Genomic DNA, 27,812 nt, shown 5'->3' on the forward strand with positions numbered 1-27,812 from the left:
AAACTACTCTAAAGAGCAAAATTTCACAGCTATTTTAGCTCAAAATTGATAGAGCTGGTTGAACTTTAAACAAATAAAACTATATACTTTCCCCTTATAATAGCATCATTGTTTCCCTTTATTAGCCATGCCTGTGGTTCTTCTCCACAACATGCATTTTTCTGAGCTCATAGTAAGCGATTTGGTAAGCAATCACCAGCCTTCTTGTAGGTTATTGACTTTCTCTATTTTAATTGAACAAGATTTCTCAACTAGTACCCACATATTACTGCCATATGTCTTTGTCTCTAATATTTAACTATTTCTTTTGTTTCCTCACTCTCCCGAGGGCGCTCAAGGTAATGCTATTGTGATGATTATGACTTTGGGGCTCACTCACAGTCATCTCTGTTACTGCTTCCTGTGCACTAGACCACACCAAAAGGAATAGATGTTCCCTCCTTGAGCAGCTTTTACTACTTGTTCTGAGAAATGGATCCCAGTTCTCTCTAAACTCTCCAGTGCTACATCATGTGCCCGTCAGTTTATGTGTGGGTAATTAAAACCACTGAGCTCGGAGTGTTTTTGTCTGAAATGCGGTTTAACACTTTTACCTGAGATTCAGCAGAAATCATCTTCTGTTGTTCCCAAAGCTAATGAAATCAACTCCTCAGGAACTTTTCAGAAATGCAGAACACCCCAGTTATGCTGACTGAGACTCTTGAGTCCCCAAGGAATTCTGCTGTGCAGAATGTTTAAAAACCGCTAGTTTAATGCATACATCTGGTTACGTTTTCAGTCATTCACACAGTGACATTTACCTTGTACTGTATAAAAGGAGATATGAAAGTATAAGGAATTAAAAAAAAGTAGACTCATGTAGCAGCATACAATAAATAACCACATAACAAGCCACCATAACATAAATAATATGGGAATTCCAAGGGCGAACAATATTCTTCCTGGTGTATAGAGGAAATTTGCAGAAGCTCAAAACAAGAATCATTGTGGAATGACGGCAGCAATTCCACATGGAGAACCAGTAGGGGAGACTGGGAAGGGGCAGCTCATCAAATGCCCTGAAGGTCAGCCTGAGGAGTGTTTGATTTTTTATTATATGAGTGTAAAAATAACACCCCTAGAAATTCCCTTTGCTTATATGACTTTGGCCTGAAGACATTCCTGATGCTTCTCATCCAGAACCACGCGTTCCTTGGACCCCCGTTGTCTGTCCTCCCTGAAGTGCTTGCAGATTATAATCTTCACATTCTTGTGATTATGTTCTGGTCTTCATCTATTTTGGATGCCAGTTTTACCAAAACCCTTGTTACCAAATCGTTTTATTGACTTCATTGGTAGAGACAAATATATACAACCTGCCTCGGACTCTTTGAGTCTCACAAAATCTCTAACTATAGGGGACTGTGATGGTGATGGCCAGCTGTCTATCAGAGATCCTAGCTCCCTTTCAGGATACAGAGTTATGGCTGTTCAGATCCCCTTGTATCCAGGCAGATGATGTGGCACTCGGGGACCTGCCCTGTAAAGCTCCCCATCATCCTCATCCCCCCCCCCCCCAATCTCCTTGCCGGATGTGTCCATATTCAGGTCGCCTGCAAGATGGTGGGCCCTTCTCAGCCTGGGTTTCTGAATGACTTCATAAAACAGAGCTCCTTCCCTGCTCCTTCAGCCCGAAAGTGGATCAATGAATTAATAATTTAAACAAGTGACTGAGATTTCATGGTTAGCTATTACACAGGCTAGTCTTACCGTAACTTATATAAGAACTCAGTACGTTTTGAACAAGTAAACCAGAGGAAAGGACTTCCAGTTAATGTAGACAACAGGTTTTGTCACCATTTATGTCTATGAAATCTTCCTATATTTGGGGGGATGATGGAAACTCTTGTCTGTGAGCATGGAACATATAGATCTGTTGGTTTCCAAGAGAAAAAAAAAAAAATGCAGACCTTGTGACAAGGCATAACTAATAATTGTGTACTTTTGATTGGGATCCCACGTAATACTTCTCTTGTTCATTAGTTAAAGGAAAATCTTAAATACAAATGAAATGACATTGCTCAACGGTTTTATTTTAATTTTACTTCTTCATATAGCTATTGACTTATTGAATGATCAAATTCTTTATTAGGAATCAAGTCATGAAATGTCCAGTCTACATTATTCCTACTGGGACAGAGGGATCTGGATTTTTTTAGGTTACGTGGGATATAGTAGCAGAATCAGGACTTAGAATACTCAGAATGTGTATTTCAGATTCCCCATTTTGTATAGTTTTCACTATTCTATTTTAACTACCTTCTTCAAGAGAAACAAAGAAGTAGCAGAGTTTTCCTTCCCAAACACTAACATCTTTTTCTATATTTTTTTAGTATATGCCCTTAGCGGGAACCAAACCTGGTACTCTCTGGTCCACAGGCCAATGCTCCAACCACTGAGCCAAACCGGCCAGGGCAACGTCTACATTTTGTATTGGGATCCTAATTTCTTTTAAAACTGTGGGCCAATGCAATTTTGTTTTCCTCTGATGGGAGTCAAAGAAATGATGAGTTTGTGCTCTGAAGAGAAAGAAGAGACAGTGCCTCTGATTTAGCAGTTCACATCTCTGCTCAGGAGCAGCAGGTTACCCAGGAAATGATGGCTGATGCAGAATCAAAGTAACAAGGGTGTGGAGTAGACATAAGGTCTTTGGAGTTGAGTTGAGATGCAATGATTTCACGGCACTGACGTTGGATCTCTAAAATGGGAGTGTGAAGAATACTCTCAGGTTGCAGATGCAGGGGGAAAGTTTCAGAAATAAATACTTGGACTTAGTATTTAAAAAAAGAACTTTCTAGCAGTCAAAGCAATCAGGAGATAGAATATCTCATTTTCTTCATAAGATAGTGAACTACTGAGCTCAGGATAACTGGCCATGACAATTTGGTCAGGGTGTGAGGTATAGGTGATTCAAATGGCAGGCAAGTAATTGGACTCAATGACATTTTTTTCCCACAGAGATTTTTGCAGTCCACTGCTAGCTTGAGGTTCTGAGGTATGTGTGCAAACTGTCACTTGATGTTATAAATTGCCAATGACACATGAGTCAGATTTTCTTCTCCTTTTTCTTAATGTCTCATCGTCCCTTTACTAAGTAATACATGCTTCTTCAAAGAATTTGAGAATTGATAAAAAGTTTTAAGAAGTAAAAATTTCACTGTGGTTTTACCATCTGTATCATCAGGTTTCATAGCTACAAATACAAAACAGACTCAAGCTGGTTTAAGGAGAAAAGGAATTCACCTGAAAACATCAGGTAGAGCCAACTTTTCTATCAGGTGCCGTAGACAAAATTCCAATGACCTGCAATGCTTTTAGGGGCCCATGAAACTGTTTAAGTTTCTTTAAGATCTGAAGAAAACAAATTTGTTTGAAAACATTTTATTATATAGTATTATTATATCTAATACCAGTGCAGCTATAAACTCTAATTACACACACAAAAGTGCAAAGGATCCACTCAAGTCTTAATGAACAGAGGCTCAGGCATGGAGGCTGCCGGGTCAGGGGCTCCAAGCTTAACCACAGGCACCTGAGCACTGCTCCAGGCCAGACCCGGTTACTGACGCTGGCACAGACTGCCCTGCCCACACAGCCGACGAGGGCCTGATGGGATGGTGCATACTGTGCCCCGAATGCCCCCGGGAGCTAGCAAAGATGTCAGCTTTCAGAATGGATTGGCCAAGGAAGTCCGGGAAGCAGGTGCTTCTGAATGGAAGCCTTATACATTGTTACCTCCTCAGAAGAGTCTAGGTCATACACTTCATCCCAACATTCTCAACATGTATCCCTTTAGGGAATAACCGAGACTCTGAACATGTAATGAAGACAGAAGTGGGTTTCTGGCATCGGTCTGGTGATGTGTAAACCTGTAAGGTGGGATATTTTCCAAACATAGGGGAGATGTTTCAAGGGCTCTGAACAGGAAAACCCCACCACACAAAAACTACTGCCCACACACTGATGTATTAGCATGTACACGATCTGGAATGCACAGGTTTGATTTTGTTTAATAGTTCAAATACAAGCTATAGCTGTGATTACTGAATACTTATTATGTGATAGGCACTGTTAACACTATCTGAATAATCTAACTTGATTTTTAATGAAAAGCAGCATTTTGAGATAGGTAATATTGTTACAACTTTCCATTTTATAAATGAGGAAACTGAGGCTTAAGCAGACGAAGTAGCTTGTTCATGGAGTTATAGTTAAGAATTAGCAAAGATGAGTCTTACTGCTATACTACACCCATTATATATAAGAATACAACTTTAAGTCCTGCTTTTTACATTTCACATTTTGGGATAAGCCCTTTTATTATTATTATGATTATTATGATTATTATGATGATTATTATTTTTGTTAATCCTCACCCAAGGATATTTTTTTCCATTGATTTTTAAAGAGAGTGGAAGGGAGTGGGGAGAGAGAGAGAGAGAGAGAGAGAGAGAGAGAGGTGAGAGGGACAGTTTGATTGGTTGTACGTGCCCTTGACTGGGAATCAAACCTGCAACCCTCCTGTGTCCTGGCTGAAACTCTAACCACTGAGCCATGCCAGGGCAGTATTTTTGGAAGTAATTTTAAGGACTTCTTTGGACACTGTGGACCATATGAAACTATACTGACCTCTATACAGGCACACTGAAAGATAGATATATTACCCTTGCAGATATAATGGCACCTCAAAATATCAAAGAGATGTGCCCTCTGTTTTGGTGATGAGAACAAGAAACTGTTATCCATTGTGTGTAGAACAGAGTAGAGTCCTGAGCTTTGGATGGATTGAAAAAAGGATGAGAGAATGAATTATGGTTTTGTTCAAGTGTCAGAATAAAGCTACTACCTCAGACACCTAATGAGAATGACTAATTAGGTAAAAATATATTTTGCAAAGTCTACGTGAATAAAAGCTTGTTATAGCAAACCTATGACTCTTCTACGTAACTGGTATTTTATTTTTCTCTTTTGTGTTCAGAAATCAATAGAGAGTTTGCATTTTCTTTTTTTTTTTTTTTTTAATCCTCACCCGAGGACATTTTTCTATTTTTTGTTCAGATAGAGCGGGAGGGAGAGAGAGGAAGAGAGAGAGAGAAACATCGATGTGAAGGGACACATCGAGTGGCTGCCACCCGCACGACCAACCAGGGCCAGGGACCAATTGCAACCGAGGCCCGCGCCCCCAGCGGGAACCGAACCCGGGTCTCTCTGTACCGCAGGCCGATGCTCCAACTGCTGAGCCAAACCGGCCAGGGCTGCATTTTCTTTAGTAGTACCTGAGTGATTAGTTTCATGCTTTCTCCTATTATGAAACTGTTTCTTCTGACACTTATCTTAAAAGCAACTCTGGATCAATTAGACTAAAATATTAGAAATCTTAAGAAAAAATGTGATAAGCTGTTTTAGTTTCCCCAAATTAAATAAGACCTGGTGTGATTTAGAGCTGACTCTTTGCAGTTTGCATCCTTTTAGATCGAAAACCAGACGGAATGGTGAGGGATATAAGAGAACATGAGTGAGAAAATGTTAGCACATCTGTACTGGAGGAGTTTGCTTTCAATACAGTACAGCGGTTAAAGGACAACTCTAAACCAACAAGTTATTGTTCTCCTTTTGACAGATGAAATGAAAATTAGGTAATTGATAGTAAATAGACGTTTTGAAAATTATCATTCCTGATAATGAAATAGGAAAAAGAACCAGGTGGCACTTTTGATACACTTAGTGAATGACATATGATAGCAAGTATTTTAATAAACCACAGGGCATAGTGGTAAAATGCCCAAACTCTGCAACCAGATCATTAGGTTTCAATTTTGACACTGACACTAAAGTAGCTAGGGGATTCTGATTGAATTACCCCCCTTTCCTTGGCCAATTTCTCTGTCTATAAAATGTGGATAATAGCAGTACCTCCCTCAGAGGCTGGTTGTGCCCTGTTAGAGTAGGAGCTAGTTAGACATTAAGGAAGAAGGAGTGAACCAAACAAAACATCTGGCTCAGCCGGTAAATACCTTTGCATCACCGCGGGGAGCAACTGACATAGTCCCCAGCTCAGCAGGCCTGGGGAAGCAAGCAGAGGGAAATTCCTATTCATGACCACTCCTCCTTATACCCTGATTCTAACAAATTAACATGTGACTTTGTCCCTGCCTTTTAGGCAAACTTAGAGAATTGTGGGTAGGAGCCAAATTGGCAGGACATTGCCCAAAGACAAGAAGATGATAGGGGTTGGATAGTTTAAAAATAAGCCCATTCTGCCTGGCCGTTGTGGCTCAGTTGATGGAGCATCATCCCATGGACTGAGAGGTCCCAGTTCAATTCTCAGTCTGGGCACATGCCTGGATTTTGGGCTCAATCCCCAGTAGGGAGTGTGCAGGAGGCAGCTGATCGATGTTTCTCTCTCACATTGATGTTTCTCTCTCTCTCTCTTCTTTCCTCTCTCTCTAAAAATGCAATAGAAACATATTTATAAAATAAAAAGTAAATAAAAATAAGCCCATTCTTTCCAGGGATGGGATAGTTCAGAATAAACCCCCTCTTTTCCCAGCCCAAGGGAAAATTAAAGGAGCAAAACCCCAGGGATCTGTGCGGTTGCTGTTTGCACCTGCCCCCTGTCTCTCTCCGGAGTGTACTTTTCTTTAATAAATCTTGCCACTGCCTTGTGAACTCCTCCTGTGAGTATCCCTGAATTCTTTCCTTCAGCACCTCAAAGAAAACCTTCTCCATCTGGTGACACCCTGTGATCACCCTCAGGCTCCATGGTTTCTGGAAAAGCTCCTAAGAGTCAGAACAGCTGTTATGCTTACGGTCATGGTTTATTACAGCTGAAGGATACAGATTAAAATCAGCAAAGGGAAATGGCACATAAAGTAAGAGCCCAGCTGTCAACTCCCAGGCGTCCCCTCCCAGTGGCGTTACCTGGGGATGTGCTTAAATCCCCCAGTAACAATGTCTGAGAAGACGGGTGAGGTGTGGTGGATCAGGGCAGCTCACCTGAACTTTGGTCTCTAGAGTTTCACTGGTCGCTTTATTAGGGGTGGGTCACATAAGCCTCCAGCGCTAGATGGTTGAGCTCAGCTATTACTTCAGACTCCACTTCCCCAGGCATTTATCTGGTCAGAGTGGAACCGCAGAGGCCACGGCCCCAGGCACTCAAAAAATCTGCCAGGCAGACTATTCCAGAGGCTATCTTCCAGGAGCTGAAGACACGCCTTTCTTGGACTGTGCAGGGTATGCGCAGCTCAGGACTGCTGAGCTGACCGTGGCCTTCCCAGTGGTTATGAGGAATAAATGAGTTCATCCGTGGGACTTGGAATAGTGCCTGGCTCGTGTGAGCAAATAAGTAAGGGTCAGCTGCAGTTGCTTCTGCTGGAGCTCTGTGAACCGAAATAAGCAGGTTAATTTGGAACACATAGAAGAAGGAGCTCGGTTCCACGGGCCATATGCTGGTGATCCAAGTCCTCAAGTCTGGAACGATGGGCGTTCCAAGCGCGTGAAGTATTTTGGCAAGGGATGCATTAGTAAGGGAAGTTCCCAGTGAAACACCAATCCTAACATTGTGTCCTTCTGTCCTTTACAGAGTTCTAAACCAGCGAAGCCAAACCAAAGAGCAGAGCTGTTGGAGGAGTACAGCAAGAAAGCAGGTACAAGAGCGATATTCAGCAACTAACATGTAATATTCATTTAGATCGATGACTATTTCAGTCTTATAGCCCCTGTTATTTAAAAATATTTTACAAAAATACCAGTTTGTTGTCTTAGAATATGTGTGACTGTATGTTATAGGTGGCTGACCATATCCTAGAGGGGGATTGATTTCTATGAATACATCACCAATATGGAGGGTTTTCGTTTGGCCTACACATAAATGTGAATGAATTAACTAAGCAATTATTAGTATTTATTATTAAATCAGCATATATTTGTTAAAGGCCTGTTATCTGACAAACAGTTCTCTGTGAGGTATTTGGTGATTTTAAGAATTGACCAAAACTGATTGGTATTGTCCTTTCCTGTCCTCGTGGTGTTTACAGTAGCGTGGAGCCGATATGAAATCAAGAAGCACATATCCATATACGAGTGAAAACTGTGATTAATGCCATGAAGAGAAATAGCAGAGTTCTGTGGGAGAAAATATTGGGTGGCCAGGAAGGAATGTATCACGGTCTGGCTAAACACAGAGTATGTCTCTGGAAGATGACATCGAACTAAGAGTTGAAGTGTGAGGAAGAGAGTCCCAGGCAGATGGAACAGCAGTGAATAAAGAAAATGATTGAAAAAAAGGGCAAAGTGGTTGCAGCAAAGTCACAGAGGCAGAGAGAGAGACGTAAGAGGAAGCTGGGTGGAAAATAGGATGGAAAAGAATATGGGACTGGCCTAGTCCCCTGGGTCCTAAATCTCTGAATGCTAACACTCTCAGGAGCTTAAATGCACATTAACATATTATAGGTTCTGGGAAGTTCTAAAATAAATGCATATGCGATATAGGTATACATATGTGTATATGCGATATAGGTATACATATGTGTATATGTATGTGTGTGAACCATCGTTTTACTCCATAGCTCACAAAGCTATTTCCAGGTTAACATTAAGAAATATTTCAATAATTTTTTTCTTAGAAATATGCATTTTAAGAGGTTCCTTATTCTCCTGAGGCTGGCCTGCTTTTAAGCAATTGACTTATTTCATGGCTCTGCACATTAAATCATAATAGATAATTTTCTAGAATCTGGAGAATTCAGGCCAGGAAAAAAAAATCTGTTCTCTTCAGTGATTTAGCTTTTTCAGGCAGAAGACTTTTCTTGCCCTGAATTATATGGTTAATTGCTTCAAATTCTGATTATACTTTACATGTGAAAATAGAGCCTTAAGTACCGATTAGGAACACTGGAGTAAGAGCTTAGTAAGTAATTTTCAATATCAGTATTAGTAATAGTTGTTCTCTTAAATGAAAGAAAGGAAAACCACAAAAATGGCTGTTTGTATCTCAGCTGCTCTGAATCATTCCTTTCCACTGAAAATGCTTATTCTTCTTGATTTGTAAGATTCTCATAATTTTAAAAACTCTTAAAGTGAGAAAAATGCCTTGGGGTAGTGCCTACTGTAGCACCTATGAATGGTTTGATTTGATATAAAATTTGGAGATTTTGCATTTGCTCCAATAAAAGTTTCGAGGCCCAGAGTATGGACGTTAACCTGTGCTTATTAGAGAAGAAAGGTTCTTAGTATCTGTGATAGAACGGGCATTGCCTTTTCAAGATCAGTTCAGTGCCCTGGCCGGTTTGGCTCAGTGGTGAGAGCGTCGGCCTGCAGTCCAGAGAGATCCAGGTTCGGTTCCTGCTAAGGGCATGTACCTCGGTTGTAGTTTGTCCCCAGCCCTGGTTGGGTCATGTGGGTGGCAACCACTTGATGTGTCCCTTTCATGTCGATGTTTCTCTCTCTCTCTCTCTCCCTCCTACTCTATCTGAATAAAATATGGAAAAGTGTCCTCAGGTGAGGATAAAATATATATACATATATATACACACATATATACATATACATATATATATATATATATATGAACTAGGAAATTATGTATTAAAAACTTAAAAAAAAAAAAAGATCAGTTAAGTGTCTTCCAATTCAGTTAACTATGATTAAAACATAAGAAAAAAAATCATGAAAAATTCCCTAGGATTTCATGTTAGGAACAAAAGCCTATTTTCTCCCTAGAAAGACAAGAGACAGCTGTCCTCTAATTACTACTCTTGCCGTTTGCTTTCTGTTAGAGATGTGGCTCAAATTTGGAATGTAATTGGATATCTTAACTGAAAAGAGATTAAAAAAAAAAATGGAGAAGAAAGAAAAAATGACCAACATGGCAACATAGAAGTAGAGAGAAAAGTAGAAATGCTACTACTTTAGCCAAATTGGATAATCACCTGTATTAAAGTGAACTGTCCCCCGGGGAACATGTTATCTGGCATGAAGCTGAACTTCACCGTTTGTTTCCTCTTTCAGGAGGAATTTGCTCACCAAAAGACAAGTCTTTTCATTTCTATACATTGTAATTGCCAGGGATTATATTTTGCTCTGTGTTAAAACAATGGTTTTGCTTTTGTTTAAATTTTTTTTTTCTTTATCGATCTTTAGAGAGAGAGGAAGGGAGAGGGAGAGAGAGAAACATCGATGAGAGAGAGCATTGATTGGCTGCCTCCTGCATGCCCCCACTGGGGATCGGGCCCATAACCTGGGCATGTGCCCTGACTGGGAATCGAACCGGTGACCTCTTGGTGCATGGGTCCATGCTCAACCACTGAGCCACACCGGCTGGGCTGTGTTAAAACAGTGGTTTTGAAGTTTTGAGACCTGGGTTCCACCCCAGCCCCCTCACTTGTTCCCTGTCTGACTGTACACATTTTCTAACTATTCTCAATCTCCATGTACCCTCTGAAATAGAGTTTCCAAATCCCATTTGGCAACGTGGTTTCTTTCTTATTTGTCTCTTGACAGAACACACTGACTGGTATGTAGTAGCAGATCTAGATATATTAAGTTCTAGAAAGGAAGAAAAGAAGAAAGTAAAAAGGAAACAAAGCTAAATTTGAGGATATATAGTATAACATCGAGCGCAGGCTTCTGCAAACACCAAACATCCAGAGAGTGCTTACTGATTCTGCGCCCTGGAGGCAAAGCCTCAAATCCTGATGCTCAAGCTCCTTTTCGCTTCTAGATATTTTGGATTCTCTCTCCAGTTTGTCAACCCCGCTGAAGGGCAGCGTGACATACTAGTTCTGATTTACAGCACTTCAGGTGCTGTTGGCGTGATCGTCGCTCAGTTAATACTTGTTTAATTGAGTGAAGCTGTGAACGAATAGCGCCAGGAAGTTGGATCCCCCGGCGGTTCCGTTCCCTGGTTTACGAACTTCCTGTGTACCGTGCAGCAGGAATGATTTCACTTGGTGATAGTGCGCCCACTTCCTGCACTTCTCCATGCGCCCCCCGCCCCCCATCACATCAGTTCGCTTCCTGTTATTTGTGCCTCTTCTACATGGTGGCTTTTCGTCGCTGCTTGGGTTGCCCCATTTTCAGTGTTCTTCCCCCCCTGCTGGCTTTCATTCTTCCTTCTTTCCCCTCTCTTCTCCTCTCCCTTCCCTTAATCTGTCCCCGCATTTGTGGTGCACAGATGTCTTCAGGTCCAATTAGACAGCATCTCCTCCATGAAGCCTCAGGTCTCTCCTGAGATGGTTATTTTACGCCCTTTGATTTTTTTGGTTTCCTGTTTTGTTTTCAGGTACTATTCCTGTCCCCCATCTGTGACCCTGACACTGAGCCAGTGAAAGCCCAGCCACCTATGTTAGTAGTTCTTTCCTTCCATCCTCTATCGTCTGCTCCATCTGGTACCTTTACCAAAAAACCTACCGAGGGAGAGGACCTCCGGTGCAGTTTGATACTTGCCTCCACACTGGCGTCGGGGTTACTGGTGGCATGAATTCGGGCCATGAACACCAGTCTGCAGTCACATGGGTTGTCCGAGCCCGATCGGCTTTCTGAATGTCTCCCTAGTTCTAGTTGCTCTGTCCCTCGGAGTCAGGAGCTGGCTCTTCCCCAGCGGTCTAAGTGCCCGATTCCCAGGACACCTGCCTGCATCCCTTTTTCTGGGGCCTTACCTCACCTTGGGTACCTTCCCTGACTTGTGGTGTGGATACACGTGACGCTGGCACTGCCCCTCCACAGAGCCTGTCCCGTTGCTTCCCCATCCCCAGGCCCAAACCCAAGGGAGCCCCTATTTATTGATGCCCACTTGGGTCAAACTTGAGTTTATCAATTAAATCTTAGTAATTTGGACCCTGGCCAGGTGGCTCAGTTGGTTGGAGCGTCATCCTGTATACCAAAAGAGTTGCAGGTTTGGTTCCTGGTCAGGCACATGCCTTGGTTGCTGGTTCTATCCCCAGCTGGGAAGTGGGTTGGAGGCAAACCAATCAATGTTTGTCCCTCCCATCAATGTTTCTCTCTCTCTCCCTTCCTTTCTCTAAAACTCAATGGAAACATGTCCTTGGGTGAAGATTAAAAAAAAAATCTTAGTAATTTAGACTCTTTGCTCCTATATTTTTATTTCCCAATTTATTCTTCTTAGTCTTTTATGGAACAGATTTCTCTTTGCTTCCTTTTGTGTCCCCATTTCTCTTGATTGAGTCACATTAGTTATTATCAAAGCCATCTGATTGTGATTGTACCTCTTAGGCCATTTTCCCAGTAGTCTTGCCATGTCTAATAATAGTAAATATTATTAATATTAATAATGCTAGTTATATTTATTGGCAATGTGCTGTATCTTCTGATATTTTTGTTTTATGTTTACTGTTTAAAATCTACACAATGAATTTATACATTTTGATGTTTATAGTTCTAGAATTTTTTTTTTCAAATGTTTTTATTGATTTTTTTAGAGATAGAAGGGGAGAAAGACAGAAACATCAGCTGATTGGCTGCCTCCTGCACCCCCTCCCCCCCTACTAGGGATGGAGCCCGAAACCTGGGCATGTGCCCTGACCGGGAATTGAACTGGGAGCTCCCGGTCCAGGGGATGACACTCAATCCACTGAGCCACACTGGCCAGGCTAGAATTTCTGACACATGTAACCAGTCATATACTCACTACCACAATCAAGGGTCAGAACACTTACATCATCCCAGCATCTTCCCTCTTCTGCTTCCTGTTTCTATAATTGGCCTTGTCCAGATGCCATGGGAATTGAATCATACAGTGTGTAGTCCTTTCAATCCAGCTGCTTTCATTTATCCCAGGATGCTTCAGGTTCACCATTATGTTCTGAAAACATACACACATGACTTTAATCCTTTTCAATTTGTCAGAATGGTGTAGCCCTTGTCAAAAACCAAAACCAAACCAAAACAAAAACTTGGAATTTGCTTTCAGGTCAAAGCCACAAGAAAATCAGAGAGGAAAATGAAAAAAATTCACTCTCATGTAGTTTAAAATGTCTCCAAGTTTTAGCTTCTTCTCACAATCTTTCTGCTTTTGTTTATCTTTCAGAATCCTCAGGTAGCTTGCTTTTTGTGTTTCCTTCTAATCAACGTGAGATACCATGTTTAGTTGCCTTGGTCCATTTCTGCAAAAAATGGAACACCTAAAGCCTTTTCATATACTGATTTATTTCTTTCCACAATTAATTTGACAGGTATTAGCATATTCCCCATTTGTGATGAGGCAACTAAGGGACAGTATGATTAAGTAAATTGCCCAAGGTTCCAGCGTAAGTGTTAGAGCCTAGGCGGTCTGGATTCGTAGGTCTCTTCGCGATGTTGCACACGCTCTCACGCTAAATCACTGTAATACCAAGTGCCTGTGGGAGGGGCTCAGATGTGCGTACTACACTAACACAGAGTTAAATTATGAAAGGCCCAGAACAACAAGAAATTGCCAAACAAAATCACATTTATTAACTTGCCAGACACGGGAACAAAAACTGGTGAAATTCTCAAAGTAGTTCGCTAAAGGGAAAAGAGCCAGGGAGTAGTAAGTGCTGAAATTGGTGGGGTGGTGGGGGTGGGGGTTAGGAGAGGGAGGCAGGCAGGAGGGAGAGAAGGGTTCAAGGTGAGTGTTACCTCCTCGGTTGTGCTAGTTAAGGATTGAAAACTAGTATTTAGGCAATGACAGAATATACAAGGAAACTTTTTAAATTTACATATTTTATTTACACACTGTTCCATATAGTAGATGCTCAATAAATACATGTCCCATGAATTGGTGATTATGGTATTTCCTTTTCTTTTTTTTTTTGTTAATCCTCACCTGAGGATATTTTTTCCCATTGTGAAAGAGAGAGAAACAGCTATGTGAGAGAGACACATCGATTGTTTGCCTCCCACAGGTGCTCCAACCGAGGAGTGAACCTCCAACCCAGGTGCATGCCCTTGGTCAGGAATCGAACCCGAGACCCTTTGGTGTGTGAGCCAACGACCTAACCACCGAGCCACGCTGGCCAGGGCAGTCTTTCCTTTTCTAACTTCCCCTTGCACCTGTGATTAAAGCGATCCTACAAGTTGGAGAGCTGTAGCCTGAGATTGAGAACAGGGGAGACGAGAAGGAAAGTCCACATGCGTTGTTTCACTCAGTATTTAAGCATAAACGAATGACGTACTTTTCACAGGAAACCTGAGCTTGAATAGCACTGCCTCAGCGGCAGTCCTCCTTCTACCCCACACGATCCCAGATCAGCCCAGATTACAGAGCACGGCTGTTAAATCAATGCCCGCTTTTCTCGAGTCCCAGGAGAGGCCCCGGACAAATGCTGAATGAGTTTGCAGTGGGAACGACGGCTTGGACGTCACTGCTCAGCCTTATTCTTTCTGTAAATATTCTGCCCAATTCAAATTTAGGAATTGAATTTTCTTTTTCATTACATAGCATTTGTTCTTACTTACACTGTAGTGCGGTGTTATTGAATAAATATTTTAAGGTAGACTGTGTAATTGTGTGCATATTGGAGTGTAAGGGAACTGCTTGTAGTGAAAGAATTGAAATTCATGATCCGTATGCAGTAGACAGTATGAATGAGAAAACTTAGCTATACCATATTCTATTCCTTGTAGATAACCCCAGGCACTCTGTGAACTTCTCTGAAGAGCTAAAGTGAAATTAGAATAATCACATACACACATTTATTCTTGCCTGTCATAATAAAAGGCAGAAGATAAAATTTTAATTAAATTCATTATGTCTTCCTTTGAAATTTCAAATTTCAAAAGAAAATGAGCAATTAATCATCAGAAACTATAGATAATTTAGTTCATACTAATTTGAACCTGAAATGTATCATCATAAGGAATTCAATCAGTCTGGGAATTAATAGATGATGTCTGTATTAGAAATGCCCTGAGGATACATCGGCTTCAGTTTTAGTTCTGCCCAAGCACATGGTAGTTAACGGTCTTTGGGTACACGTGAGACAGTGTTTGGAAGGATTTGGAAACATTTGAGTTTGCTGAAGTAGCACTTTCTCAGAGCCTTCTTATTTAGTAAAAGTGACAAAAAAAAAAAAATCAACCTCCAGCCAAATTAAAACCCTCTCTATACATCTATGCTTCTCGAGATGGGCTTCTCGGAGTCCTTATATATGCCATTGTAGAATAAACGTATCAGGAAAAACAACAACCCTGTTATCTGAACTGTAATCGATCAACTCCTGTCTCTAACTTCGTCTTCCAGATGAGAGTAAAGGCCATTAAAAAAGTACCCAAGCCTCCGGTGACGTGCTGTATAACCCGTTTGTACTATGTTTTAAAAGCTTTGCTGCGTGATAGAATTTTTCTTTCCTCAAGTGGACTTGGGGCTCGAGGCCAGTTTCACAAGTTTTTGTTAAGTAAGCAAAACCCAACGTATCACATGAAGTATTTATAGGAGAAAAAGTTTCCATGTGATATCAGTGTTTTCTGAAACATGCAATTTTCATTACCCTTTGGGTGACATGTGAGAAGCAATCAGGAGTGTCACACAGAAAAGACAGGTACAGAGCCCACCTCAGAGCACAGGACCTTCTCTTTAATGCCCATGTGACCATTAGCCAGCTGGGCATGTGGATCTCTTCTGTCCCCTTTCTGGGCCTCTGTTCCCATCCCCTAAATGGGATGACTCCTAATTCCTTTAAGTCTCTTCAATTCTGTATTCTCTTGAAATAATTTTCTCAGTATTTTAAAGAGTGATCATAGTAGACATATGTCATCAACCTGCTGCAAAGGGATGATCGAGATCGGATCGAGCGTGTCTCCCATCCTCACTGTAATTCCTCAGGATGCTTTCACCTTTGTGACTAACACAGAATGCTCTCTAACACATCCCCTGGCTGACCAGCTGTGTTCCCAGTTGTTCCACTCCCCCCCCCACGCCCCCCAGGACATCAGGTCGCTGTTGTAAAGGAAATTCTGGCTCAGATCTGATGTGGTGCTGAGGCAAACCCCGCGAGTTCCGCGGATCACGGGTGCCCGGCACAAGGATCGACAGAGACTCTCTCTTTCTTTATAGACAGCGGAGACCAACATTGTTCTTATCCTGATTTGAAACAGTTGAGCAACAGACTGACCTCTGATTTATGATGAAGCAAAGGCATAGTCCCTTGGCCTGCGGAACGGAGTTCTCTGCGTGGCCGCTTTGTGTTCTGCCCTTTGGAACATCGAGATTTTGTTAGTTTCAATGATCGTTTAATATTCATTGTGATTTGAGAGGATTACTTTACCGGACTGTGATCTCCCAAAGGGAGCCCTGTGATTCAAAGAAGCAAAGGGAGAAAATTTTTCTCCTTTGTTAAGTAACCAGAATGCCGGGCCTGAACATGTGGATGTAGTCAGTCATTAGTTTCTATGTTCAAACTTCAATTATTTAGAATTTGTATCCTTGATTTTGTGTGTGTGTGTGTGTGTGTGTGTGTGTGTGCTGAATTGTCCATTGGAAATATATTCACATCCGGACCAAGTAAAAGAACCAGAGATGAGGATGTCTCAATCAGAAATGACATTATAAATAGAATTATAAAAATATCTATCACAACTTGTTCTTTTTTTTTCTTTATTGATTATTATTATTTTTAGAGGGAGAGAGAGAGAGAGAGAGAGAGAGAGAAACATCTATGAGAGAACATCGATTGGCTGCCTCTTGCACGCTCCCCACTGGGGATTTGGCCCACAACCTGGGCATGTGTCCTGACCAGGAATCAAACCAGTGACCTCTTGGTGCATGAGTTGATGCTCAGCCACTGAGCTACACTGGCTGGGCGACTTGTTCTTTTTTTCTCTCTTCCATGGTTCTGGTATTTAGGCATTGAATGCTATTTTGATAGACTATAGGTTTCCAGAGGTCTTTATTTTTAAGAAAGAAAATAATGTAAATGAAAGCATAAATAAATGTCTCCTAGACAACCCCCCCCCCCCCGCCCCCGCCCAATCTTTCTTTCTGCTCATTGCCCTAGTTTCTTTCTTAAGGGATAATAAAAGTTTATGCGTTTTGGTAGGGTGAAATGAAAAGACATGGTAGGCAGAATAGAGTGAACACTCTGGAATCAGACACTCAAGTTCACACCCTTGTTTCCATAATTACCAAGTGGTTACATTTTAACCTTCTGTTTGTCACCCGTACAGCTGGAGTTATAGCTTAAATTGGTTACGAACGTTAACTTAATGCATATAAAGTGGCGACACAGAGCATGGCGCACCATGTGCACTCAGAAAGGGCGTCTACATACTTAGACCGGCTGCAATCATTTCAGAAGCGGTGGTGAGAACTCTGTGACGATTGGATGGGTGCTAGGAGAGCCCCTTCGATCTGGTATTTACCAGGAGGACATCACGCTGGTCAATTACAATTCTGTGCATTGGTTCTCTCGTCCCACGCCCTCCCCCTCCCTATTTCAGTGTGTCACAATAGTTTGAACCACTTTGTGCCCTGAAAACCACAGTCCAGACATTTCCAGGGAATTGCTGGACCACGTTCCTACACTGAGACATTAAGGCGCTGGTTCCTATTGTGAGCTGCCAGGGTCCAATACTTTTCAAAGCTTGGCAGGCCATGACCCGGCTCTGTTTAGCCCAGAGGTATTTTGTGCTGACCCTGCCAAGGGCTGGTAGACTGCCCAGACTCAGGCAGCAGAGTTGAGGCTGGAGAAAGCAACGATAAAATAAAGTCAGAGGGGGACCAAGTCTAGACTGGGTGAAAACTGGTCGCTGGCAAGAGTCCTCCCAAAGAGGCCAGGTGATGAGTGGGTGGGAGCATAGGGAGGTGTCGGGGCCTAGGCAGATCCCTGAGAGTAGGAGCTCCCGGGAAGAGGTGAGGGCTGCAGGTAGGACTGAGCCAGTGGCTGGAGAGGCTGCAGTCCAGGCCAGGGTCCATGACAGCTCCTGGCATCCGTCTGCTGGTCTGGTTTAGTGACATGGGCCCTTAGCCCATACTGACTGTTTTTTTAATCTGCTGGAATTCCCTGTTCACCTCTCCTTGTTCATGAGCCTGGAATCTGGGTGGTCCTCGGTGCCTCAAAGGTGTGCTCCTCAAGCTTGACCGTGCATAGGAATCACCTATGCTCAGGGCAGATTTTAACTGGGTAGATCTGGGTCTGGCTCAACAGCCTGCATTTCTAACAAGCTTCCAGGTAATGCAGATGCTGCTGGTCCGGGGGCCACATTTTAAGTGGCAACGCTTTATAAGACGGTTGCTGTTTGGTCTTAAATCCACGGTCTTCTGTTCTGCCCCCTGTCATGGCTGTTTCCTCAGGGTAAAGATGAGAAGAATATTGCTGGTTAGTTTGCAACTGAGTGCCAGCAGCTGGACTTTGGGTCACACTGGAGCCCTGACAACTGTCATCTTTTTCCTTCTGTCCTCACTGAATTTAATACCGGTAGCAAAACCATGCTGAAGGCCCGGAGAATGCAGTTGTCTCGGATGCGGTTGGTTTTCCTGGGCAGAAACGTTGCCCTGGATGCTAATCCGTTGCTCTTGACAGGAGCTCTCCTCTGCCTGGTCAGGGGCCTCCTGAGAAGCCAGGAGGGCCATGATCCTAAAAATACCTGAGTGTGTGTTTTTGGTTTTGTTTTCCATGTAAAACAGTAGATTTGTCAATTTATGCCATTTTCCTCAAAGAGGACCTTTTCCCGAAAGCTTTGTTTTTATTCTGCTATTATTTTCTTTTGAATGATATAAAATAAAGATAAATCCCTGTTATTGAGAATAGCGGCCTCATTGCAAGACTTTGAATATTATTAGCCTACAATGGTGGGAGCCTTCGAGTACCCTGCCATGTCCCAGGAGGTTAACAGGCAGAGAATGCAGAGGTACACCCCCGTGAGGATCATAGCCCTGGTTTTGCCTCCTGGCTTTATACAGCCGTCCGCTGATCTTTAGAAGCTCTGCTCATGTATTTACTTTGTTCAGGTATGTAGAAGGTTTTAAGGTGACTTGGCATCATGGCTTAGATCTGGTTTACCAGAAAGTCCTAGCTTCCGAGATTTACGACACTGAAGCGAGGGAGTTGAGTGGCTTAGCCACTGAAAGGCGACACCACACTGCTCTAAAGTCATTGCTCACGTGCCACAGAGCCTGGAGGCAGGGTTATTCTTCCTAAGCTCTTAGGGCCGCATTTAAGATTGTAGCCCTCTACTCCTGTTTGTCATGCTCCTTGGCCAAACTGCTGTTCTCTTCAGACCTCCTTACCAGGCTCTTAGTCTTCCTCTGGTCTCCACGTCCTGCTTGCTGTCCTCCTGGGAGACTCCAGTTTCCATGGGAACGACCCAGCTGACCTCCTTGATGCAGTTTCTTTGTCTTACTGGCTCCAGTGACCATCAACACCAGTCCAATTCGGCCACACATTTATCCCATGGCTGTACCTGGATTTCGCATCACAGTCCTCTCATCTCCCAGTATGCTGCATCTTTCCCTTTTAATGACTCCCCAGTCCAGCCCAGAAGCTGTTTCTTCCCATGAGTGGTGTTGCATTCTTGGCTTCACCCTTCTCTTGCTGCATCAGCAGACAAAATGCCAACACATCGACTAAACTGTCATGCTGAGCCCTGCTGGAGAAAACCGCATGGCTAGTCCGCCTGAGACCCACAAATCTGTGGTCTCCAGGCCCAACTGGACGCACACAACTGCCCCCACTTGGCCCCCCTCCGGGGCTCATAAAGGCCAGCTCACAACTCCATCTTTTCTCTACAACCCACTTCCTCCCTGTTTTCTTTGAATTTGTGCCTCTGCCTCTTTTTAATTAATTAAACTCCTAATGATTATTTAGGACATGTCAAAGGTAGAAAGAATAATATAGTAGATCTTTTGTAGCTATTACCCAGTTTAATAAATAATTTTTCAATACAGTTGAAGACCCCCCTGTTCCCCTCCCTGATCACATTTCCCAAACCCTCATCCCAGACATCACACCCTTCTAATTTCAGTGTTGATCATGTATTTCTCTGTGACGTGCCCCTTGTGTCTGTGTCCCTATGTAATATACAATGAGAATGTTATTTTACATGTTTCCAAACGTCCTGTACGTGGCATCATATTCCCGCACCCCTCCCTGTCCTTCTGCTCCTCCTCATTGTCCCCTCTTTTCCTCTATACTTGGTTTGTGAAGTTCATCAATGTTGATGTGTGAGATGAAGATCCGTGCTATAGAGAAGGAGTAGACAGCAATATATTTATCTGCTTTCTTCCTGATGAGCATTTAGCCTGTTCTCAGTATTTTATTATTTGATATATATTTATCAAATATATGTATTGATTTGCTGTCTTTTGGTATTGTGTTTGCAAGAATTCTCTAGAATATAGCTTAGAAGTGGAATTGCTGTTCAACTTTATTCGATATTGCCAAATTATTTTCCACTGTGGTTGGAACACTAGCAGTGCGTAAAACTTTATGTGGCTCTAAATCCTTATCAATATTTGAGGTTTTGAGACTTGAAAATTTGTCCTTATTGATGGTTATATACTTCTCATTTGGTTTTAATTTACATTTCTGTGATAACTAGTGAAATTGAGATGCTTCTAAATTGTTTCTTGGCAATCTGTGTTTGATATTTTTGAATTACCTATTTACATATTTTGATAGGTTTTTTCATTGGGTTGTTTTGATAACATTTTAAATATATTCTGGAAACCAAATATTCGTCAGTTATGTATATAACACACATTATTTCTTTCTTCTGCTTGTTTTAGGTTTAATTTGCTCATTTTCTAGTTATATGGTGAAAGCTTAGATCATTGATTTGAAATCTTTACTAATATAAGCATTTAATAATATGAATTTTTCCCAAGCATATCTTAATATATAGTATACTGATTTCATTCTGATTCAAATATGTGTATGTATGTATGTATAATCCCATGAATAACCTCTGAATAACATGAGAATATATATATATATACACATATATAATTTAGAACTGTGTTATTTAATTTCCAAATACTTGGGGGTTTTCCAGGTATCTTTTTTATTTCTAGTTTAATTTTATTGTGGTCAGAAAATATACTTGTTTTTATTTTAATTATTTTAAAGTTGTTAAGGTTTGTTTTAGAGCTAGGATATAACTTAGTGAATGTTCCATGTATATTTTGAAGAAAAAAATCAGTAATTCTGTTGTCGTTGGATGACTTGTGTTATAAATGTCAATTAGGTCACGTTTCTGGCAGTGCTGTTTGGCCTTCTGTATCTGTCTAATGTTCTGTCTGCTCATCCTCTCCTTACTGAGAGAAACGTTGATGTCTCCAGGTGTATCACTGTGGGTTTGGTTTCTCCTTTCTGTTTGGTTTGCTTCATGAGTTGGGAAGTTCTGTAGCAGAGAATTTACATTCAGGATGGTCACGTCTTCTTGACGAATTAGCCATTTTATTCATTATATAACATCCTCCTGATATTCCTTGATGTAGAATCTATTTTATGTGATATTAATACAGCCACTTCAGTTGTCTTTTGATTGGTATTTATATGATGTAGATTTTAATCCTCTTACCTTTCACCTATGTGACGCATATAGTCAGGTCTTTTTGTTTGTTTGGTTTTTAATCCACATTGATAATCTCTGTCTTTTAATTGGTGTATGAGGGTGTGTGTGTGTGTGTGTATGTGTGTAAACTGTTAGCATTTAATAAGATTATTGATGTGGTTGGGTTAAAAACATTTTACTAGTTTTATTTTATTTTTTTCCCTGCTTTTAGATGTATTGCACTTTTTTTGTTTGTTATTCCATTGTATTTCCACTATTGGCTTATTATTTGTACTTATATTTTTGAAATTATTAATGCTTACCCTAGAAATTACTATATACATTTGATATTTTAGTGATAAATTTTTAGTGTAAGAACTATAGAACAATAACTTTCCTTCCTTCCATCCTTTTTGCTATTGATGTTATATATTATTCTTTTATATATGCTATAAGCATACAATACATTGCTACTATTTTTGCTCTTGACTAATCATTGGCAAACTCTGGCCTGAAGACCAAATCCTAAATACCAGTTAGTTTTGCAAATAAAGTATTGTTGTAACATGGCCATGCCTATTTGCTTGTCAATGGCACTTTCAGACTACAACAGCAGAATTGAGTGGTTGTGACAAACTGTATAGTCCCTAAAGTCTGCAGTATCTACTACCTACCCAAGTCCTGCTTTAGGTTGTATGGTCATTAAAAGCAAGAAAAGATGAAATGAACATTTACTTTCCTTTATACCATTGATAGTGCTCTTCGTTTCTTTTGTAGATTCAAGTAGCTCTGTATTATTTTATGCTGGAAGAATTTACCATTAAAAAAAAAAGTTTATATTTGATTTTTAGAGAGAGAGGAAGAGAGAGATAGAAACATCAATGTGAGAGAGAAACATCGTCCAGCTGTCTCCTGCACACCCCGCACTGGGGATTGAGCCTGAAACCCAGGCATGTGCTCTGACCGGGAATCAAACCAGAAACCTCTTGGTGCATGGGTTGATGCTCAACCACTGAGCCACACCGGCAGGGCGAAGGACTTCCTTTAACCTTTCTTGCAATTGCAGGTCTGTGGATAATGAATTTGTTAGTTTTTATTAATCTGAATAGAGGTTTTTATTTCTCTTAGTTTTCACAACTTATTTTTACTTTGTATGGGATTCTGTGTTGACAGTTTCTGTTCTTTCAGAAATTTAAAGATGTCACTCAGAAACAACATGATTAAAATTAAACTCATTATCCTCAACTATCATTCCTCCGATTCATTCTCCGAATAGTTTATTGGCCCATAATTCACTGGGTCTCAGCTGAATTTCAGTCTTTCATTTCCTGAACTCTAATATCACCTCCAATGCCATCCCCATGGCCAGGTAATTCTATTTAACACCTTGCTTTGGAATCCAGATTCTCCTCTCCAGTCATTTGCTTTTATTTTTGCTTAGATCCTCATTATTATTTTATTTTTCTAGAATATTAAAACAACACTCAGCCCAGCCAGTGTGGCTTAGTGGATCGAGCGCTGTCCCGTGGACTGAGAGGTCCCAGTTTGATTCCCCATCAGGGCACATGCCTGGGTTACAGGCTCCATCCCCAGTAGGGGGCGTGCAGGAGGCAGCCATTGATGTTTCTCTCTCACATTGATATTTATATCTCTCTCTCCCTTCCCCTCTCTAAAACATCAATAAAAGCATATTTTTAAAAAACAAAACAAAAACGTATAACATTCAAACACTTTGTATTCTCATCAGGCCGACCGCTTCTAGTACATTCTCTACTTAAACACCAGTAAACTTTCTAAAAATCAAATATGATCGTGTCATTCTCCTGCTTAAAGCATATTTAATGTGGTTTCTTTATGCTCTAAGAATTAAGTTTAATCTCTCTAGATGTCTGGTTTAAATATATTGTGGCATGGGATTAAGGAGAAACCCACACACACACCCCAAAATGCGAAAACCTCATAGACACAGATAACAACATGATTACCAGAGGGAAGGGGGGGTGTAGAAGAGGATATGGGGGTGCTAAGTGGTGATAGAAGAAGACTTGACTTGGGATAGTAAACATAATACAATATGTAGATAATGTATCATAGAATTGTACAACTGAAACCTATATAATTTTATTAAGCAATGTCACCCAACAAATTAATTTTTAAATAAATAAGCAAATACACTGTGCTATGTAAAAACTTCAGTCCATTCTTGTGCATGATTTCCAAACCAAACATTTCCAGACAGACATGGACAGGAACTGTTGTGCCGAAACAGCCCGCAGGTAAAAGCTGTATTTGTCAAGTGGAAGCGCAGTAGTTTTCCAGAGATTTGCTGGCAAGGCGACTGATTCCGTCTGAGGCATGTTCTTTGTAACAGGTGTCAAATCTGAAATTTGTCCTCAAATGAAAAGGAATAGAATTATAAGAATTGTCACAGAATTCTTGTTCTGTATGTGTGGCTCCATTCTAAAATCGAAGTTATTTTTCAGTTAGTGAATAGCTTAGAATGGGTCATGTTTTGTTTAAAATGGGACCATGCTAGCGAGTCCTCTTAGGCATCTTCAGTCCTATCCACTCTCCTCCAAAGTGCGCACACCTACCTGTAGAGTTTGTTTATTTTATTAATTATTCACCATTAGTGTACAGAGTTGTGATTTTGTTAGGATTTACTCCTATTCCCTTATCTAGGTCTCCTTTTCCAGTTTAAAGGTGACTAATCAGGACTGAGGGTTGAGTCTTTCATCAAGACGTATAGTGAAGTGAACCCCATCTTGTGTCTAAGTATTGTGCGTGGCAGTCAGTCTTCCACAGGTGTCACCCCTCATGCTAGTGCACTTGTCATAGGTTCTTGAGGGAATGGTACAGTGAATACATGTCTGTCTTTATCAGAAAGACTTCTAAACTGAAATAGTCAAAAAATAAATTAGAAAGCGTTGTCTTAATTCAAAATTTCATTTTCAAATTGACAGAATATGGTGCAATGTCCCTTTACCCCAGCAAGTATTCCTGGTTATAGCTTTAGAAGAAGAGTGTGTATTTATCTGCAAGTTTATTGTATCGTTTTCTAAAGATCCAAGATGCTTTCTGGATTTAATTTTTGCCAGATGATCCTAAAAACTAGAGCTGAATTATAAATGAAGTTCTTTGTTCAAAACAACAAAGAAGAAGGCTGTGGATTTGTGAAGTTGGAGACCAAATCGGTATTCCAAACCCAAACTCTGTTGCCGCTATCTCATTAAACAGCATTGTGTAGACATTTAAAGATTTTTATACATTTTAATTCAGCTGGTCACTTGATTTAAAAGTACATTGATTTTTTTTTCAAGTTCATTCTTGGTCATGTATATCATGCTAAAATATCAAAATGGATTTGAAACTCTTTGAGCCTATATAGCAGGGTATTAAGTTCTTGGAGAGGCTTTCTTTCCCCATGCAAATTTTCATCATTTTGCTATTGCTTTTATTTCCCCTTGAGCTTTAGCTTTTAAGGATTATTATTCATTCTTTTCAGCATCTACCTCGATCATTAAACAATTAAACCTTTATCGGGCAGAGCAGCAAGAGGCCCTATGGATAACGATGAGGTTGGAGAGTCCCTGGCACAACCTGTTGGCTCATCTTGGAAGAAGTGTGTCATGTTAAATTATCTTTATGTGCTCATGAGTAATGTTCTAACAAGGCTGGTTGGAGACATGAGCATAAAGGGCAGTTCTAATGGAAAGAATGAACGTAATATTCACCTTGGCAAAACATTATAACACCTCGACAAGATGCTATCTGTCCTTGCTGCTAAATTAAGTGCATTTAAGTTTGCATCCCCTGTAGCTCTCTGCTATTTTACAGAATGCACTAGAAGAGAAAGAATATACCTTTCAGGATTTAGAATTTCCTCATATGATAAAGTAATTTCAGAGAAAACACTCGGTTAACCCAGAGGCCCTGGTACATTTACTGGGTGGATTGGTCTGGAATGTGGAAGTGGTATAGGCAGGCAGGTAAAGTCTTTACCTGCCTTTCAGACTTGGCTTTAGACTGAACTCTAGAGTAATTGACATTTTTGCTGTTGATGTTTCCTAAATGCAGAATTTCAGAGTGGGATAGCAGGTCTTCAGTGTGAAGATACGTCAGCATTAAACCAGGATTCATTGACAGTGACATTTGGGTACAAAGAGTTGGAAAAACAAATAACTGTGAAGGTTGATCATGGAAATCAAAGAAGAAGGAACATCAGAAGAAGGCCAACACTTCCTTCCCACACCCCAGGCAAATGAGAGTGGTGACTTCCAGTTGACAGGTAAGTGTGTGTGTACCCCTCCCGGGAGCCCTCTGACAATGCACACTGGGTCCAGCAAACACACAGAAACCGGGGTTCTAACAAATGGCATAAGATTAACTAAAGTTTTTTCCTTTGCACTACTTCTTCTGGGGTTGTGAGTCTACAAAGTACTTCTTATCTTTTCTTGTCTTTTATAAGATAGATGATAATCCATGAAACCATTAAATATCAAATGGTAAAATCAAGGGGCTTGAATGTATATTGAGACACTAGCAAATACTTCTCAAGTACACCTTCAATTTAGCATCTGCATAATCTCACATGGAATTATTTTTTGGAGCATAGACACTGTCTCCTTAAAACCAAAGACATTGAAGTGGACAGCTTTGGGGAAAATGCTTGCATGGCCGTCACTGCCCTACCTGTGGGCACCAGGTCGCACGAACAGCACCGTGGGGATTTGGGCAAGATGTACCTCTGAACATTACAATGGGGAGTTGTACTGCTCACAAATTAAAATCGCTGGAAGAATTGTATGTTTTCCCCTCATGTTTAAAATTCTAGGGTTTGGGTTTTTTATTGTTAAGCATGAATTCTGTCTTTTTGTTTCTTTTTAGAAGAGTCCTGTTGCCCAATGATTAACCCTGGCAAACATATGCCTAACCTCTTATTTCATTTACATTAGAAAAATAATCTTTAGAAAGTGGTATTGGTTGGATGCATTTTTTGAGAAATTTGGTTGTCAGAGCTTACAGCAGAGTTCATTGTTAATAACCTTTTTAAAAATCCACACTATTCGAAACGCACAAAGACCTACCTAATGATTGTCATTCTAATCTCTCTTGGAAAGTCTAAAATTATTAACCGTAGCATCATTAAATGTCAGCAGGAGAAAAAAAAATGAAATGGTTACCATGCAAAAACTGTGAACTCTGTAAATAAAAAAAATGGATGATTTTTATACAAGGAGGTGGTTCTAACAATATATGCATGACCGATGCTATTAAGTTTAAATTGTATCGGATGAAGCTACTGGTAAAAATAAACAAGGAAAGGATTTGTATAGTATTCTTACAGTTACTGCCAAATGGTTGACTTTTCTATAATCTAGGTTTGCCTCTTTGGCCAGCCACCAGTGGTTACAAATGGCATCTCAGTCCTCATCCACTCTCGTTCAGGAAGCCCCTGTACTGTGTGTGGTCTCCGAGCACCCACCTGCCACATTGGCACTTACACAGCCTGGTCTTTCGACCTTTAACCCGGAGATGTTCCCATGCCCTCAGCTTTGCTCTCAGACTCACTTCCCCTTCCGCTTCACCCTACATCACTGGGCCATGCTTTTAGAGTTTTCCAAAATCTCCAACAAAAGAAAGAGAGGCATTTAATAGAAAGCTGATTTGAGCCCTGGCCGGTTTGGCTCAGCGGTTAGAGCATCGGCCTGTGGTCCAGAGAGACCCGGGTTCGGTTCCCGCTAAGGGCATGTACCTCGGTTGCAGTTTGTCCCCGGCCCTGGTTGGTCGTGCGGGAGGCAGCCACTCGATGTGTCCCTTTCACGTCGATGTTTCTCTCTCTCTCTCTCTCTCTCTCTCTCTCTCTCCCTCCTACTCTATCTGAACAAAAAAAAAGGAAAAATGTCTTCAGGTGAGGAAAAAAAAAAAAAGAAAGCTGATTTGAGCCATCAATTAAGTTGGCAGCATAACCACCGGCATAATATCCTTCATAAACGAACTAGAGATATCCTTTTAATTAATAATTTACTATGTATAGCAGGTTGGAGTGGTTTGAAAGAAAACTCTAGGAGGAAGAGTGGTTTGGAGAGGTCATCCTTTTGGGAAGACTCCATCTGTTTACATGCATTCAAAAGAGACAGATACAGCGGAAAGTGTTTCCTATCTGCCACAGCTTCCGATATTTCTGAGATTCTTTATGGCCATGGAGCTAAACATATCATACAAAGTTTTAGCCATATCTAGTTCTGCTACAAATATTACATCCTCCCCTGAGAACCCATGGCTTATACGTGTAATAAATTAAG

At 41.0% G+C, this 27,812-nt stretch overlaps 1 protein-coding gene across 5 annotated transcripts in view; it reads left to right on the plus strand.

The window, feature by feature from the left end:
* Positions 1 to 27,812, plus strand: part of INPP4B (inositol polyphosphate-4-phosphatase type II B) — a 595,725-nt gene that overhangs the window by 259,058 nt on the left and 308,855 nt on the right. For all 5 annotated transcript variants that reach the window (XM_036282080.1, XM_036282084.1, XM_036282081.1 and 2 more), the window contains 2 exons: positions 7,622 to 7,685; positions 25,585 to 25,795. In XM_036282080.1, coding sequence (XP_036137973.1) covers positions 25,705 to 25,795 — 91 coding nt within the window. In that variant the 5' untranslated portion in view covers positions 7,622 to 7,685; positions 25,585 to 25,704. The remainder of the gene's footprint in view (positions 1 to 7,621; positions 7,686 to 25,584; positions 25,796 to 27,812) is intronic.

Source organism: Molossus molossus, unplaced genomic scaffold, assembly GCF_014108415.1.
Source record: "Molossus molossus isolate mMolMol1 unplaced genomic scaffold, mMolMol1.p scaffold_m16_p_4, whole genome shotgun sequence".
Taxonomy (NCBI): domain Eukaryota; kingdom Metazoa; phylum Chordata; class Mammalia; order Chiroptera; family Molossidae; genus Molossus; species Molossus molossus.